At 41.1% G+C, this 14,581-nt stretch overlaps 1 protein-coding gene across 1 annotated transcript in view; it reads left to right on the top strand.

The window, feature by feature from the left end:
• The window catches only part of GAD2 (glutamate decarboxylase 2), a 38,712-nt gene that overhangs the window by 11,416 nt on the left and 12,715 nt on the right, over positions 1-14,581 (top strand). Inside the window, exons 7-9 of the mRNA XM_086615188.1 lie at positions 474-589; positions 10,637-10,716; positions 14,259-14,313. Of these exons, the coding sequence (XP_086471314.1) occupies positions 474-589; positions 10,637-10,716; positions 14,259-14,313 (251 nt within the window). The remainder of the gene's footprint in view (positions 1-473; positions 590-10,636; positions 10,717-14,258; positions 14,314-14,581) is intronic.

Raw genomic sequence — 14,581 nt, 5'->3', positions numbered from 1 at the left:
ATCCAGAAGATAGTGCCTGTTGGGACGCACTATGTGGATTTCCTCAGAGCTGGAGCATGAAACACCACTCTAATTTGGGAGGGGAGAGCACAGTTTAGGTTACACTCGGAAGCCACTTAGGAGGTTACCTTGTGGTGGCATCCGCTTGGGAGGTGGAACAGAGTGGGAATTACATGTTGATGGCATATGGAAAGATAGGGTTAGGGACTTAAGGAGAAATGGTAACAAAAATGAGGATGAAAGGAAGCCCCGGTTATTTTTTTGCAGCAGTACTTTTTGCATAAATTGTTATTTGAGTGTAGTAGATCCTGTTATTACACATCTCATCTGTGAGGAGCATCAGGAAGGAGAATCTGCCATTGGGCAGAAACATTAACATGAGAGTTAGAAAAACTGTAGCAAGACTTGTAGTTTGTTCTGCAATAATATTGCAATGCATAGAAAAAGTAACAGTATATTACTGTGGACTCCAGGTGGTGCCATATCTAACATGTATGCTATGTTGATTGCACGTTTCAAGATGTTCCCAGAAGTTAAAGAAAAAGGAATGGCAGCTATTCCCAGACTGGTTGCCTTCACATCAGAACATGTATGTGTTTCCGTTTTTTCCTGTTTGTTACTTTTGCTTGTATGATTGTATGATGAAGAAAAGTGAAGGGGAATTTGTAGCCAACTGTCTTCATTTCTGTTATTCCTTCACTGGGAATAAAAAGATGGGAAGGGCTTGGCTTTTTGGTACATACAGGGATGAGCTGTGCTGAAAACCAGTTTTTTCTGCGGCTGAAACCCAGGCAGAGCAGAATATACAAAGCACTGCTGTTTTTTTACTCTCACTTGGGTCTGTATAAATGTTGATGTGAATGTTAAGGACCACATCAAACAGTGGGAGTTTAGCATCAACCTCTGCACTTTCTGCAAGGAGTGTCTTTTGCTCACTCTGGGGGTGCAGAAAATCACTGTGAATCAAAATATTTCTGGCTGAATCCACTCCTGCTGTTACTTAATGAGAGGGTGATAACATACGTGAAGACAGTAGTACGGAAATGCTGTGTGTGCGTACAGCAGAGCAGCTGTATGGTGGGGAGCTGGGCTTTGCTCTGGGTTTCTGTCTGTGAGCCAAGGCCTGAGCTCACTGGGGTTTGGCACCGGCACGAACGGGATCTGGCCGTGCAAGAGGCGAGGGGAGGTGGGCACAGGAGAAATCAGAGGAATCCTTGTGGGAAAAACACAGTGTTTTACTCTTTGAACAACCATACAGAAGTGATGTTTCTGTCTGTATTGTGGGAGTCTTTTGGGGTTTACGGCCAATTAAACCTCTTTGCAGCTTATAGTGGAGAATATGTGTGTGGGAGGAAGGGGAAAAGGAAGGGTTATACCCAGGAGGGGCTGTGAGCTTTCTTTGGGCTTCGTGGTCCCCTTCTAAGTTTCCCTCCAGTTGTGTGGGCTTGGTCAGAAATGACTCTTTCATGGCTGGGGCTCAGCAAGATCCATCCTCCTGACTACCCTTTTTTGACTTATCAGAGAACATGTTTCCATCCTGTGCAAGTGTGAAGAGCAAAGCGTGCTAAAACTGATCAGAAATGTCTGGGAGGAAATCCCTGTGAGGTTGCCTTTCATGGCAATAGGATGAGATGCGATACACAGCTGCAGGCTCTGTGTTGCAAAATAGTTGTCCCTAAAGCAGTCAGAGAGAAGGATGTTCTGCAGATAAGTAGCAACTCTCCAAAGTTGGCTGTATAGCTAGAAATGCATTATTCAAATGGAAGTTGCAGACCTAATAAGTCTTGCAAATAAGGTTGAGCATGATTATTTAAAATAACAAATCCTATTAATCATTAGAGAATTTCATTGTATTCATAGTGATGGAATGTTAAACAATGAATCAAATTGTGCTATCAGTCTCAAAATAATGAAATGAGCTTTAATAATTGTGTTTTCCTGCCAGGAAAGAAGCAGTTCCTTTAGCAAATTAAACATTTCAAAATCAAATATTACTAGTGAATCCATAGAACAGCATCTGAAATACTTTACATTTTAAAAATATCTTGAAATTGCTATTTTGTCTCTTCCTCAATCAAATTTTTTATAAAGTATGTAACGGCACATCTTCTAGGGAAGTTAAGAAACCATGCTATGTGAAGACAGGACCCTTTAACCCTTCATTGCCCAAAGGATGAGATCAGGGTTTAACCCTCAAAATAGCAGAGGCTGTTACAGGAATTGCAGAGACCTAGAAGTACAATCCCTTTTTAGATAGGAAATGTTATACAGAACCTGACTAGACTCTAAGATACTAGAATGTCATTTGTCTCGTTTAGCTCGTCATGCTGATTTTCTACTTACTTTTAGTCTCCCCAGTCTGAGTCTAGTTTCTTCCTGCCACAGTTGGACATTCTTGTAAGATGATGGCTGTGAAACAAACAGTCTATTAATAAGATACTATCATTTACCCGTACTCTGCATGTGTGGCATGATAGTAAATGGAGCTTAAAGTCCATACAACTGTATGTGTTGTTGTATGTGTTTAAAAACTTGGAGATTTTCATCTTGGAATTTTCAGTCAGAAGCAAAGATTCCAATATCAGCAATTCTCACAGAATTATTCCAGCATCACAAACTAGACTCTATTTTAATTTCTACCAATCTAGAGGTTCCATTACTATAAATGAATGAAGTTACTCCACAGTTGCCACCAGTATCACTGTAATCAGAATCATGACTCAGTCTGGTGCCATGATAGGTGGCCATGAGAGGTGCCACTCTCCCAACTGCCAGTGGGGGAGAAGGGAAGGGAGGAGTGATTCACTGTCCTAAGTAATTCCCTTTCTAATTTAGAAGTGCATCGTGTTCCTAAATTAGGAGCCTCACTCTCTGCACAATGAAGAGAGGCACCTCTGGAGGGAAACTTGGAGCATTCAAATTAGGAACCTAAATATTCCTTAATTTAGATGTTCTAAATCACCTTCGGGAGGGGTTCACCTACTTCTGTGCATTGACCATACACAGAGATCAGCCTCCTGACATATGCAACCTACATTAGGTGCCTAAAATAGGTTATGCAACTATTCCAACTGTGCATGTTCCCAGTAAGCAGAGTTTCCTTGAGCTGTTCAGTAGGACCGTGACTTATCTCTCAACCTGCTTCTGTTTATTTCTGTTTCACCAGTGGTGGTGAAGTACATTGTAACTGCTTAGGTCAGTCTTGGCCCGGGTATAATTTCACTGAGATGCACTTGTTTAGGACTTAATTCAATCCAGTGTATTCACCGGTGCATCGTCAGTGGTTCTTTCATCTGTGCTGGTGCAGGAGCAGGTGATGTCCTCCAGGGCAGCTGTTCTGGACTGCGTGTGACGCAAGAGACCTTGATTCAGAGGGGTAAAAGTGATGGATGCCGGTTGTAAAAACCTATTTTAGTCTATCGTTTTAAACAATGAAAAATCTAAGGTGAAAGCCTCCTACTGTGTCCTGGTGCATCAGCTTTAGGCTGCTGTGAGTGTTCAGCTGATCACATCCCTTTTTCAGTGTGAAGAAAGTGATTAAAAGGGAGAGTGGCCTTCTCAGAATATTTTCATTGATCCATTTGTCTATAAGGCAAGTCCTATTGAATTTTAACCCATTCCTTGTTGTGATTTTGACCTGGCCAACTGTCAGTCTCTTGGACAGCATCCAACAGTAGCTGGGAATAGCACAGAGCAGAGATCACCCCTAGCAGGCAAAAAGGACAGAGTCATTGTACTCTGAGGAGAAAAGGGGTGTACAGAGGGGAAAAGTTCTGCTGCAGAGAACTAGTTGGGTTCAGGTTACAAAACAGTCCTTGGCCTTCTTGTTTTATAGTGTAAATATAGCTGAAGAGATTTGCAGCTTTTACAGGGACTCGATATTTAATTGGAGGCTACACAGACTCAATCCGCAGTTCGGAGAATGAAAAAAGAAAACTGGACGTAATTGGAAAGACATAGAGATTTCTTCATCTCTGCTGTTCTCCAAACCAGCAAGACTGTGGTTATGTAGTTCACATCAGCTTTCCTAATTTCCCACCGCCTCTAGCAACTGCTGCAAGGAAGAACACCTTGTCAGGTACTCACGAGGGAAATGGCAATACAACTCCTGACTTAGTTTTGGAAGAGAAACCACAGAGTAAGAACTGGCAGTTCACCCAGAACACGGAGAGGCTGTCTCTGCCTCTGGCATCCCCTCATCTGCACTGCTTGCTCTTGGGGTGAAGCAGCTCCTGCCCAAGGCTTCTCTGAGACTACAGCTCCGTTTGGCAGCTCAGGTATAAGGTGTTAACATTGTATAGAGCTGGCCATGCTCTGAGGGGCCTTCTTGTCTGGAGGAGCACTGGGAGCATCTGTGAGAGGTGGCTCATTGGCAGTGGCAGGGGAGCACCCTCACAGCTGTAGCGCAGGCAGCATCCGCACATCAAAAAGTTGTCCCCCAGCCAGGCTACTGAGGAGGCAGTTTCCAGGACTGGCACCTGCAAGAAGCGGTCCAAGGGGTGCCCAGTGTGGTGGAGCATCCAGGGAAAGATTTGAGGAGCCTGGAGATCCTGTTTTCCATTTGGTGGCATAAATTAGGAAGCTGTAAGTTATATTTCTAAGCATACAGAGTAAGTAGGGAGTGTTTTAGTTTCCATCTAAGGAAACTAAAAATCAAACTCATGGATTCATATATTCTTTCTTTGTGTTATCTAATGCATAATAACCAGAAGACTATTGCATGATGGTATTTGAAGCCAGAGGGAAACAGTGAAAAAGTTGGTCTTATTTAGGGAGCAACTTAATTCAAGTAATTCCAGTCAAACCAGAACAAAACTGTTTTCCAGGAAAGCAGTATTCTAGGGCAGCCTGTCCCAAAGGAGACATCCATCATTTGGGTCTAATCCTTATCTTGGCCAATATCCTGTGACTTTTACACTTCCACAGGATCCTTCTGAACTCAGTGCAACGTCTCTTATCCGTGGATAATGTAAAACTATCCGCACTGTCAAAAAAAAAGTTGTGGGTCTTGCTGGGTTAGAAAAGCAGTATGAAGTTACATATTTCAAAAATGCAAAAGATGGAAATATTAGTATGCTGTGCAGAAACATTAGTATATTAATTTCTCCCCTGACATTAACGCGTAACTTTAAAAATTGAATAGCAGTAGCTAAAAGAAACAGCAGCAAACGTATATATCATTACAGTGTATTTCAAAATGTGATGGGACACAGTGTACTCTTGTTGTAGATAATTGAAGGAAAAGCTGTAGCTTACAATGGGACGTTAAAGATAGGATTCACGTCACTTAATTTTAATCACCTAGAGTGTAAACATTTAATCTGAGTTAGTCTATGCACTTTTCATAGCCAATAAAGAGGGAGCAAGATCTGCAGAAGACGACTCATCCTAGTCTGTAATGGGTGCCAAGGCGTTGGGGATGAGGTGCCTTCTGGAGGTACCTTTTCTTCCCCGCTATTGAGGGAGCCTGGACAGCAAGCCTAGACCAGACACACACATTTTTAGATGGTTAAAATTAAGAAGAGAAGTAGTCAAGCCTACACATCCAGGGATCTCACATTGTTGAAAGCCCAGGGGAGATGGAGAGGAAAGTATGTGTGCCTCTTTTGAGGCTGGGGTTCCAGATCTGCAGAGCATTGGGGTACCAGTGGCCAAACCTGCAGACCTCGGAGAGGTTTTGGCTGCTGGATGGCTGAGCTTGCTCAGCATTTGGGAACTCACTCCTGATGTGCTCCTCCCACAAAGCTTGTGTCACTCTGGATTTACGTGAGCAGGGAGAAACAGCAATCTGAAAAACCAGCTGTGGCCTTTGGGGCTCATGGCATTAGGATGGTTCTTCTTGACAGCTTCAGCCATGCCGGATTATGAGCAATTAATTTAGCAAGCTATAAAAATAGAAGCATCTGTATGTTGAAGCACTGTTCATTTAAGATAACAATGCCATGCTTTTCAGCATAGTAACATTTTTAATTATTCTAATTCTTCCTTTTTCTTAAAGGCCAATTCATTATTCCACCTGTAATAAATTTACAATGTGTTTTTACTTTATAAAACTTACTATGAAAAAATGGCTATCAGGCAAACAGACGTATTCCTAACAGCATCTGAAATTTTCGACAAAGGGAAGATTCCCTGGCTCAAGATCACCAGGTTTTTCTTCCTGACTAATATTGTGCTTTTGTCACTAATACTGACTAATGCCCTATGCCTTCCCCTTCACCATTGAATTTTAACCACATTTCTTTTCAGAGACAAATTGAGGTTCCTCTCTATCGGGGATGTATTTGTAGTCTTCTGTGCACCCTTTCGCAGTGCAGCACCTCATGAAGGGAGGCAGGGAGGGAGGGAGGAAGCCGCAGTGACAGCCCACTCCCACCCACATATCCTCGTGTCTCTGGCAAGCACAGGACAGTGGCGAAACTCTGGTCCCGCCAGCTTCTCCTAGCCTGGATTTTCCTTCAGGACTGGCATCAGGCAGTCTGCCTCTGTCCTCCCTTTTTGACTCCGGTTCTCCCACCATAAGATTTCAGATCTGCGTAACTCCTACATGGCTGTGTCATGAAAGATGGCATTCAAGCTCATTTCATTCCATGGTCGAACAGTCTGTAGCCCCCGTATTTCCAAAGGTGTCACAATTAATGTCCTTCTTCCCCTTTAGTCCAGCTGAATCTATCAGTAGTTGTGTCTAACTGGGCTTATTTCTGCACACATTTCCTCCTCTTTGACCTTTATATTTTTCTCTGTTTGTCTTTATATTACACAGGCCACCAAATTTTCAGCATCATCCCAGGAATATTAAAACAAAGTTTAATATTCATCATCATTAGGAAAGTTTTCTTTGCTCTTGAAACTATATTTTTTCTATTTTCACTTTTCTCCTGGCTCTTTTAGAGCCTCTCAGGCACTTGGAGTAATTCCTCTGATGTTACCCTGAGACATAAAAACATAAGGGCAGTCATATATCTGTGACTGTGTACACAGATTGAGCAATTTCATATTCAAAGTCTGTTTAGAAATTGTAATTGCATTTGCCCTTCTGTGCACAGACCTCTGTATTTCTTCCCAATTTATCCCTAAACCTGCTTTGGTTCCTGACCACTGAATTCCTTTCAGTCTGTAAAAAACCTTCAGGCAACTGAGCTATCAGCACTACATTCATTTTTTCCCCAATGCTGTTTTAGCTGTGCCATGAGACTTCTCAATGAGGCAGCTGAGCTTGGCCATCTTCCAGTGAATGCCTTTGAGCACATGGGCTCAATTTTCTTTCTCATAGTAAACCATTCAAATCTATATTTTTGTTTTTAAGGCACTTTGAATAGTTCTATTTTCTATTGTTACAAATTACAATAGTAAATCTGTTTTAACTAGTATGGAATAAGGAGCAAAATTTATCAATGTAATGTCATTTACTCAAAACCCAGTGAAATATATCTGTAACTCTTCGCTCCTACATCTCTACCTGCATTTAGATGTTACACTACCCAGTAGGAGCACGAGTTTGTATAATACATGAATAAAGAACGGATTAATTTTTTTAAGTATATAAATTAAAGTCTAGATTCACATAGCATATCAATGAACTGTCATTATGCTGGCAATATTATAGCTCTGTTTCAATTTTTGCAAAGTTCAAAGATATCTTCCTAAACTTGGGAATTTTCTGTAAGCCTCCTGATGCTGGTAGCGTCTTATGGCCTCTCCTCCTCCCTGCTCTCATAAAGTTGCACTGCTGCACCGTGGCCCTCAGGGGTAACTGCGAGGCTGGGAAGAGATTTCTGTATCTTCCATGTATAGAGGTTTGTGGATTGGTCACAGTCCAAGCCTTAATCTACAGTGCATTTGTACTGGGGAAAAGTCCACTGATTATAGTGAAGATGATGAAACTCGTGGAAATGTGTTCAAGAATTTGGTTTCATGAAATAAGGAAAGAATGTGCTGTGAGAAATATCAGTGTAATGCTGAGCAGGCCCATGATGTTCAACCTGTAAATACTTTCTAAAACTTTGTGACTCCAGCTAGAAACACAATAGGGCAAACACCGTATCTAATCTGAGCCTATCAGTAACCTGTGGTTTTAATAGGCTAGACAGTAACAGTGTGTTAAAATCAATTATCTACCAGTTTCCAGAGCACTGGTGCCTGGTGGTGCTGTACACTTTCACAGACAGCAGGTATCATAGGGCTTGGTCCATAGCGAAGGGGTAGAAATCTCTTCACCTGATGTCATTCAGCACCCACTCCAAACCAGCAAACCTCACGCTGGATGAATCCTTCCCTGGACATGCCTGTCTGCCCCCTAGACTTCAGAGACACCCTACGTGATGACTTAAGCCTGGTTAGGCCAGCTGAGATGAACCCATTCTGATTCAGCAAAACACTGAAGCACGGGCACAAATCCCTTGTTGCTCATCTAAGTGCATGGGTAGGCATTTCCTTTGATCATCAGCTTGTGCAAAAGCCAGTCCGACATGCCTATGTTTACATTTCAGAATGTGCAACTCAGGGCTAGGATGGTTTGTTGTACTAGGGCCTTAAAAACTGATTTTAGGTCTAGACAAGGTGGTCTGTGGCTGCTCAATACACGTTGTTGGTATACTGCAGCAATGCTCCTTGGGGGAAACCTATACCAACCCACTGCATTAAAAAAAAATAATGTCGTATGAAAAATACCATTCATCTGAATAAATACACCTGAAAAAGTACTTTCAGATTGCCCGTATGTCATCAGTGAATCATGGTTCAAGAACAATCTGAACTTCTTCAAAATGTCTGAGCATTGAAAAACTCTATGGGCATCATGAAAACTTGAGGCATTTCAGACGAAATGGTGAGACCATAGAATCGCTTAGGTTTGAAAAGACCTATAAGATCATCAAGTCCAACCATTAATCCAGCACTGCCAAGTCCACCACTAAACCATGTCCTTAAGCATCACATCTACATGTCTTTTAAATACCTCCAGGGACAGGTACTCCACCACTTGCCCGGGCAGCCTGTGTCAGTACTTGATAAACCTTTCAGTGAAGAAATTTTTCCTGATATCCAATCTAAACCTTCCCTGGTGCAACTTGAGGCCGTTTCCTCTTGTCCTGTCACTTGTTACTTGGGAGAAGAGGCTGACATCCACCTCAATACAACCTTATTTCAAGTAGTTGTAAAGAACAATAAGATCTCCCCTGAGCGTCTTTTTCTCCAGACTGAACAACCCCAGTTCCCTCAGCTGCTCCTCGTAACGCTTGTGCTCTGGACCCTTCACCAGCCTCTTTGCCCTATTTTGGACACGCTCCAGCACCTCTATGTCTTTCTTGTAGTGAGGGGCCCAAAACTGAACACGATATTTGAGGTGTGGCCTCAAGAGTGCCAAGTTCAGGGCGATGATCACTTCCCTAGTCCTGCTGGACACACTATTTCTGATAGCAGCATATGAAAAAAGGAGTTTGGAGCAGAAACTCTTATGCAGCCTCGACCACAGTAGTCAGGACTGTTAACAATAATTAACCCCCATTTTAAAATGGGGATTTTCAACTTAGTAAAGTGAAGATACAGGTTGCAGTGCAACTCCTCTTCCTCTCTGTTTCATAAAGTTGATTTAGAATTGATTTTCATTTCTGAAAATGTTCATTACGATGGGAGCCCTTAGGTATGCATTGAAATCCCACTGACTTCACGGCCTATGAGTGAAGCAGACGTGTGTAACCGTCGTGTCCGTCTCTTCCTCTGTAGCTCTACTGCTCTCACTGCAGTTGAAGCCAAATACTCACTTGACAAAGCAATAATGATTACTTCTCTGCTTTGTGGTCTGCTGCTCTGCTCCTGCAGACTGTATGCCTTCCTTTCTTTTCTAACATCTTAGACACCTAAAAAACCCTGTTAGATTTTTATCTCTTTGATCCTTTCTATAGTGTTACATCCTGAGCTAATGGTATTGTAGTATATGCAAAGAATTTCAATTATTTTAAAGTTTAATAATCTGTAGATAAAATTACTTTGGACAATATTGTTACAGCTGTGTTTGAGTTAAGAAAAATCAGATTCTTGGTGGTATAATTTGATATAAAACTACTTCATTATCATAATCACTAGGATTTAAATTAGAATTACAAACCAACACTGGCTCAGGAGTTGTCGTATGAGCTAGAGAAAATTAGGCTGACTTGCACTCCAGTATAAAACTTTCACTTTTTATTCTGTACATACAGAATAAATAGTCTTGCTAATAGCCCAGTTCTGATTTTAAAGTGCAATAACTGTATTTATTAGTGGGAGTTATTACTAGCTTTCACTGGCATGAGATCACAATTAGGCTTCCTATTTTAATTTCTCTCAGTATATTTTTTGGCCAGAAGTTACATAGCAGAAGCACATCACTCTGAATGCCACGAACTAAACAAATTATCTAGGGGAGAATTTTTTGTTTCAGTGAAACAAGTTCATAGGCGAATCTGTACAAGCAATAGAAGCTGCAGGTATTGACTGTAGTGACATAATTACAGTGATCAGTTTCCAAAAAGTCTATGAATAGAATTATTGCCTATGTGGGACTACTTGCTGAAGGACTTGCAAGAGTGTAGTGTTTATATAACAGATAAGAAATAATAGTAAAAATAGTAAATGATAATAAATGTATTTTTTTCAGAGTCACTTCTCTGTGAAGAAAGGAGCTGCAGCCTTGGGTATTGGTACAGATAGTGTGATTCTGATTAGATGTGATGAAAGGTAAGCAAAGATTTCAAATAGAGCTTTTTTTTGCTACATAGAAGAGGATCATCAAGTGCTCAGCTCAGATCATATAGGATGCAGTCAACAGTTGCTACAATTCATCGTAGTGCTGTCATCTCCAGCAACCTTGCACTGATTTGTCCCACTTGTAGAACTGACCTATCAGTAGCTTCTTTACGAGTCAGTTTTTGGAGCCGATTAGAAATCTTAAAGTTCCCTTCCTCAAGGATTTCTGATATTTCTTTTTCTTTCATCTTGAAGTGAAACAAAAAGTCAAACTAACAATCATTCTTTACACATTCTGTTAGGAAGTGAAGCAACAGCTTGTTTTGGTCAAAATGGAGTATTTAGATACTCTCACATTTTGATCCATTAAAATGAGCTGAAATGTGCCATTTAGAGGAATAAAATATTGAGGCACATTTGCTGGTGTAATTCTATTACTTCATGCCCCCCCCCATCCTTCTCAGCTGGACGGCATTCCCACAGTGCCCTTGATAGAGACAGCCTTGCAATGGGATGTGCAGAGAAGGTCTTGACAGCATTCTGGGCAGTGTAGGCCAGGGAGAGGGATGACCCATGAAAAGGAGTAGCACAGCAGGCACCTAACCTACAAGTCCGTAAGCACTACAAAACCAGTTGTAGGTAACTCCTTGTTTAACTCACCCGACTAAAAGGTTTTGATCCTCTGTGAAAACCCATTTTGAGAAAACGAAGATATATTAATGAAATCAACATGTTCCAATGAAGATTTTCAATTTTAGGGGAAAAAAAAACCTTTCTATGGGACAAAAATTAATAGAACAGTCCTTATTGATTCTACTGAGAATCTTTTCAGTAGAAAATGCTCTCACTATGAGTCTCAAATATCAGATTGTTACAAGGCATTGATTTTTTGATGGCTCTAGTGTAAATGGAAGGTTTTACTGCTATCAAAATACTCTGCTCCCTCATTAAAAGAAGAGCACCAACTAAGCAATTTACGGTGCTAATTACAGCGCCTGCATATTGACTTATGGATTTATTATCTCTTTATTGACTGAGCACTCTTTGAAGAGAAATTAATGACAACATCAACCCAACCAACACATGTCAAAATAAACCTCCGATTGTTTCTGTTCGCTAAAGACAGAGGTGGATCAATGATGTCGTGTCTTCCTTCCTGCAAATTCAGCGTGATGATTTTCTGTGAAGACCTCAATACTTACCCTGCCCACCGTGAAGTTAACAATCGCTGTATGTTTCACCAAATCCCAGCAGATGTCACCAGGACAAAGCAAGCTGTTTGCACAGGATGTGGGTTGGTGTGGTGGAGAGGACCCTCTGTGAAGATGTGGACCTGTGGGAGCATGAGGGGTCACCATGAGATCTTTTTGATGTTTACAGCATGACGAAGCACACTTCTTGGTGACTTCTCCCTTTCCCATGCTGATCCACACCCACCAAGTTTGCCTGGTTTTGCTGTGTCATGGGACTATGTAAACGTGTGGTGAATTTCAAGCCAGGAAAACATGAAAATCATGTTCATGATCATGCCTGAGACTGGATGACCACACATTTCCCTTGCCTCTTTTACTACCACACAGATATATTGGTAGCAATAGGTCTTACCTGCAGGTTTGGGGTCGTAACACTTCAGTCTGGTGTGACAGCAGTGAAGACTTTATACAGACGTGAGTAACATGAGAAGATTTTGACACTAACACTCGTTCTATCCTCAGTGGCCTTTTGCCACTGGGCCTCTTCTGCCTCCCCCGGTAGCCCTCCTGCCCTGATGCTGCTAGGACATCGCATGTAAACCCCTGCCATGTTATCTGGGTGAGATTTGTCTAAGGACAAGCCTATTGTTTTGCAATGCGTTTAAGCCAACTCACTCCTTGCTCCTTGGTAAAGCTTGGTGTTGCTCGGACGTCCCACTCTCCTGGCCATGAATTCGTGCACGTACTCAACATGACCAGGGGCTGGATAATCACTTGTCTTGGTAAAAAAATGTTGGCAATGAAGGGTTCTGCTGAGCTTTGTGTGTGTTTCTATGCACAAGCTCAATAAATTAGAAACCATTGAAGACCAACATCTAAACTGTGTTTGAAGGAAGAATGCATTGACTTCCTTTCGCATGTTTTTTTTTTTCCTTCATTCCTCTAATGATCCCAGAAACAGTTTTTGAAGAAAAGACAACTACAGCTTTTTTCTGAACATGTACATGAAACCCATCATGAGTTAGATACTCTTTAGATTGTGAAATTCTGCAAGAAAATTCAGGGCTAATTTTTAGACTTGTAGAGCTTTTTATTTTCAGTTATTCTTCTAGTGTTTTGAATAAGTAAAATGCAGGACAGATTTTGCAAAAAACTGAGCAGTATGAACCTGTTTCTACTGAAATAATTACTGTCTTATTGTGAACTGTGTAAGGATGAAAACTTAAAAAACCTGACAGTATCTTATTACAAGAAATTAATAATTTTTATTTACACCCATCCATTATTTACACTTCTAATTTTTTATGCAAAATCCAGACTAAAACTAATGGTGTTATTTTTTTCCCTGAAGCTTCTATTTTGAGCTTTAGTAAAGGTTGTTCTTTTTTTATAGTGATGGCAAATCGGTGATTAGTGAAAGAAAAAATGTGTTTAACTGTACTGAGAACTGAAGAAGTCTTTAAAAAAGAGTATTAATCTACATGGACAACATTCAAAGCCAGTAAAGACCTTTTTCCTGTCGTGTGGGGGAGCTGGCATATTTGTATTGCTGTTATGTGCACTGTCTCTTCTTAGATAGTCTTGCTTGTGGCTAAAGCAAAGAAAACTGTAACCTTGATATTAAGTATTGGCACTGCTTTATCTTGCACCTAATTCGTTTACAGGATTTCATAAATTAGCCTTCAAGCCTTATACCAGTGAGTCTGAATCTCAGGTGAATGATTCATACTAAAGGTGTTGCAAATAGAGTATACAGTTAATACAAAGGGCCTGACAGTGCATTTAATGTGTCCAGACGGGTAACTTCTTCTCATATTCTCCTTCAAGCAAATGAGAACATGTTATTCCACACCAAATTCTGGAATAGTCCCCAGAGATGGAAACACAGAAACAACCGCTTACACCAGAGCTGAGTCGCGCTGCTTAAGGCCATGCAGCTCAGCTGGTGTTTTTTGTGTCTGCTGAAAGGGGTTTGGCACCCAGAAAGCTTCTTTGGGACCCTGGGCTGAGCCTCTCCCTGTGAGCCTGGAGCATATTCCCGGAGCTGTGACGTCAGACAGGACTAGGAGGCTCTATGGAGCAGCATCGGTCTTTAATGAGGGTGACCATGAGATAACTTCTCTCAGTTACCATCACCATATTGATGCAAACTGGTTGACAAAATAATTAGGGTAAAAACTCAGACTAATGGTCCAGAGTCTTTCTGTGCTCTTCAATGCTGCCTAAGCCTTGGGCAAAAAAGTCACTTTGTTCCTTATTTGGGTTTCCTTTTATGTGAAGGAGTAACAGCAAGAGCTGATTTCAAGATCAAATTTCTGATATAACTCTCTCTTGCTCCAGAGGGAAAATGATCCCATCAGACCTTGAAAGAAGAATTCTTGAAGCCAAACAAAAAGTAAGTTTACTAGTTTTTCTGCTTCCCAAAAAGAAAAAAAACAAACAAACAAACAAAAAAAAAAAAACAAGAACGATGCAACTAACTAGTTTTTCTGCTGCCTTTGGTAAAACCACATAGAATTGCCCATTAACTTTTGGTTTATTTCTCAGAAGTGTACCCTGGCAATTAGTGAGGCAAGAGTTGCTGAGAAAGTAGGTTTAGAGCTACTTTATTTTCTCCATGAGCTGTTTGGATTTTTTTGTGTATTGCTCTGCATAATATCCTC

The sequence above is a fragment of the Tauraco erythrolophus genome, chromosome 7 (genome assembly GCF_009769465.1).
Source record: "Tauraco erythrolophus isolate bTauEry1 chromosome 7, bTauEry1.pri, whole genome shotgun sequence".
Classification (NCBI taxonomy): Eukaryota; Metazoa; Chordata; class Aves; order Musophagiformes; family Musophagidae; genus Tauraco; species Tauraco erythrolophus.
This window is presented reverse-complemented; position numbering and strand designations above follow the sequence as displayed.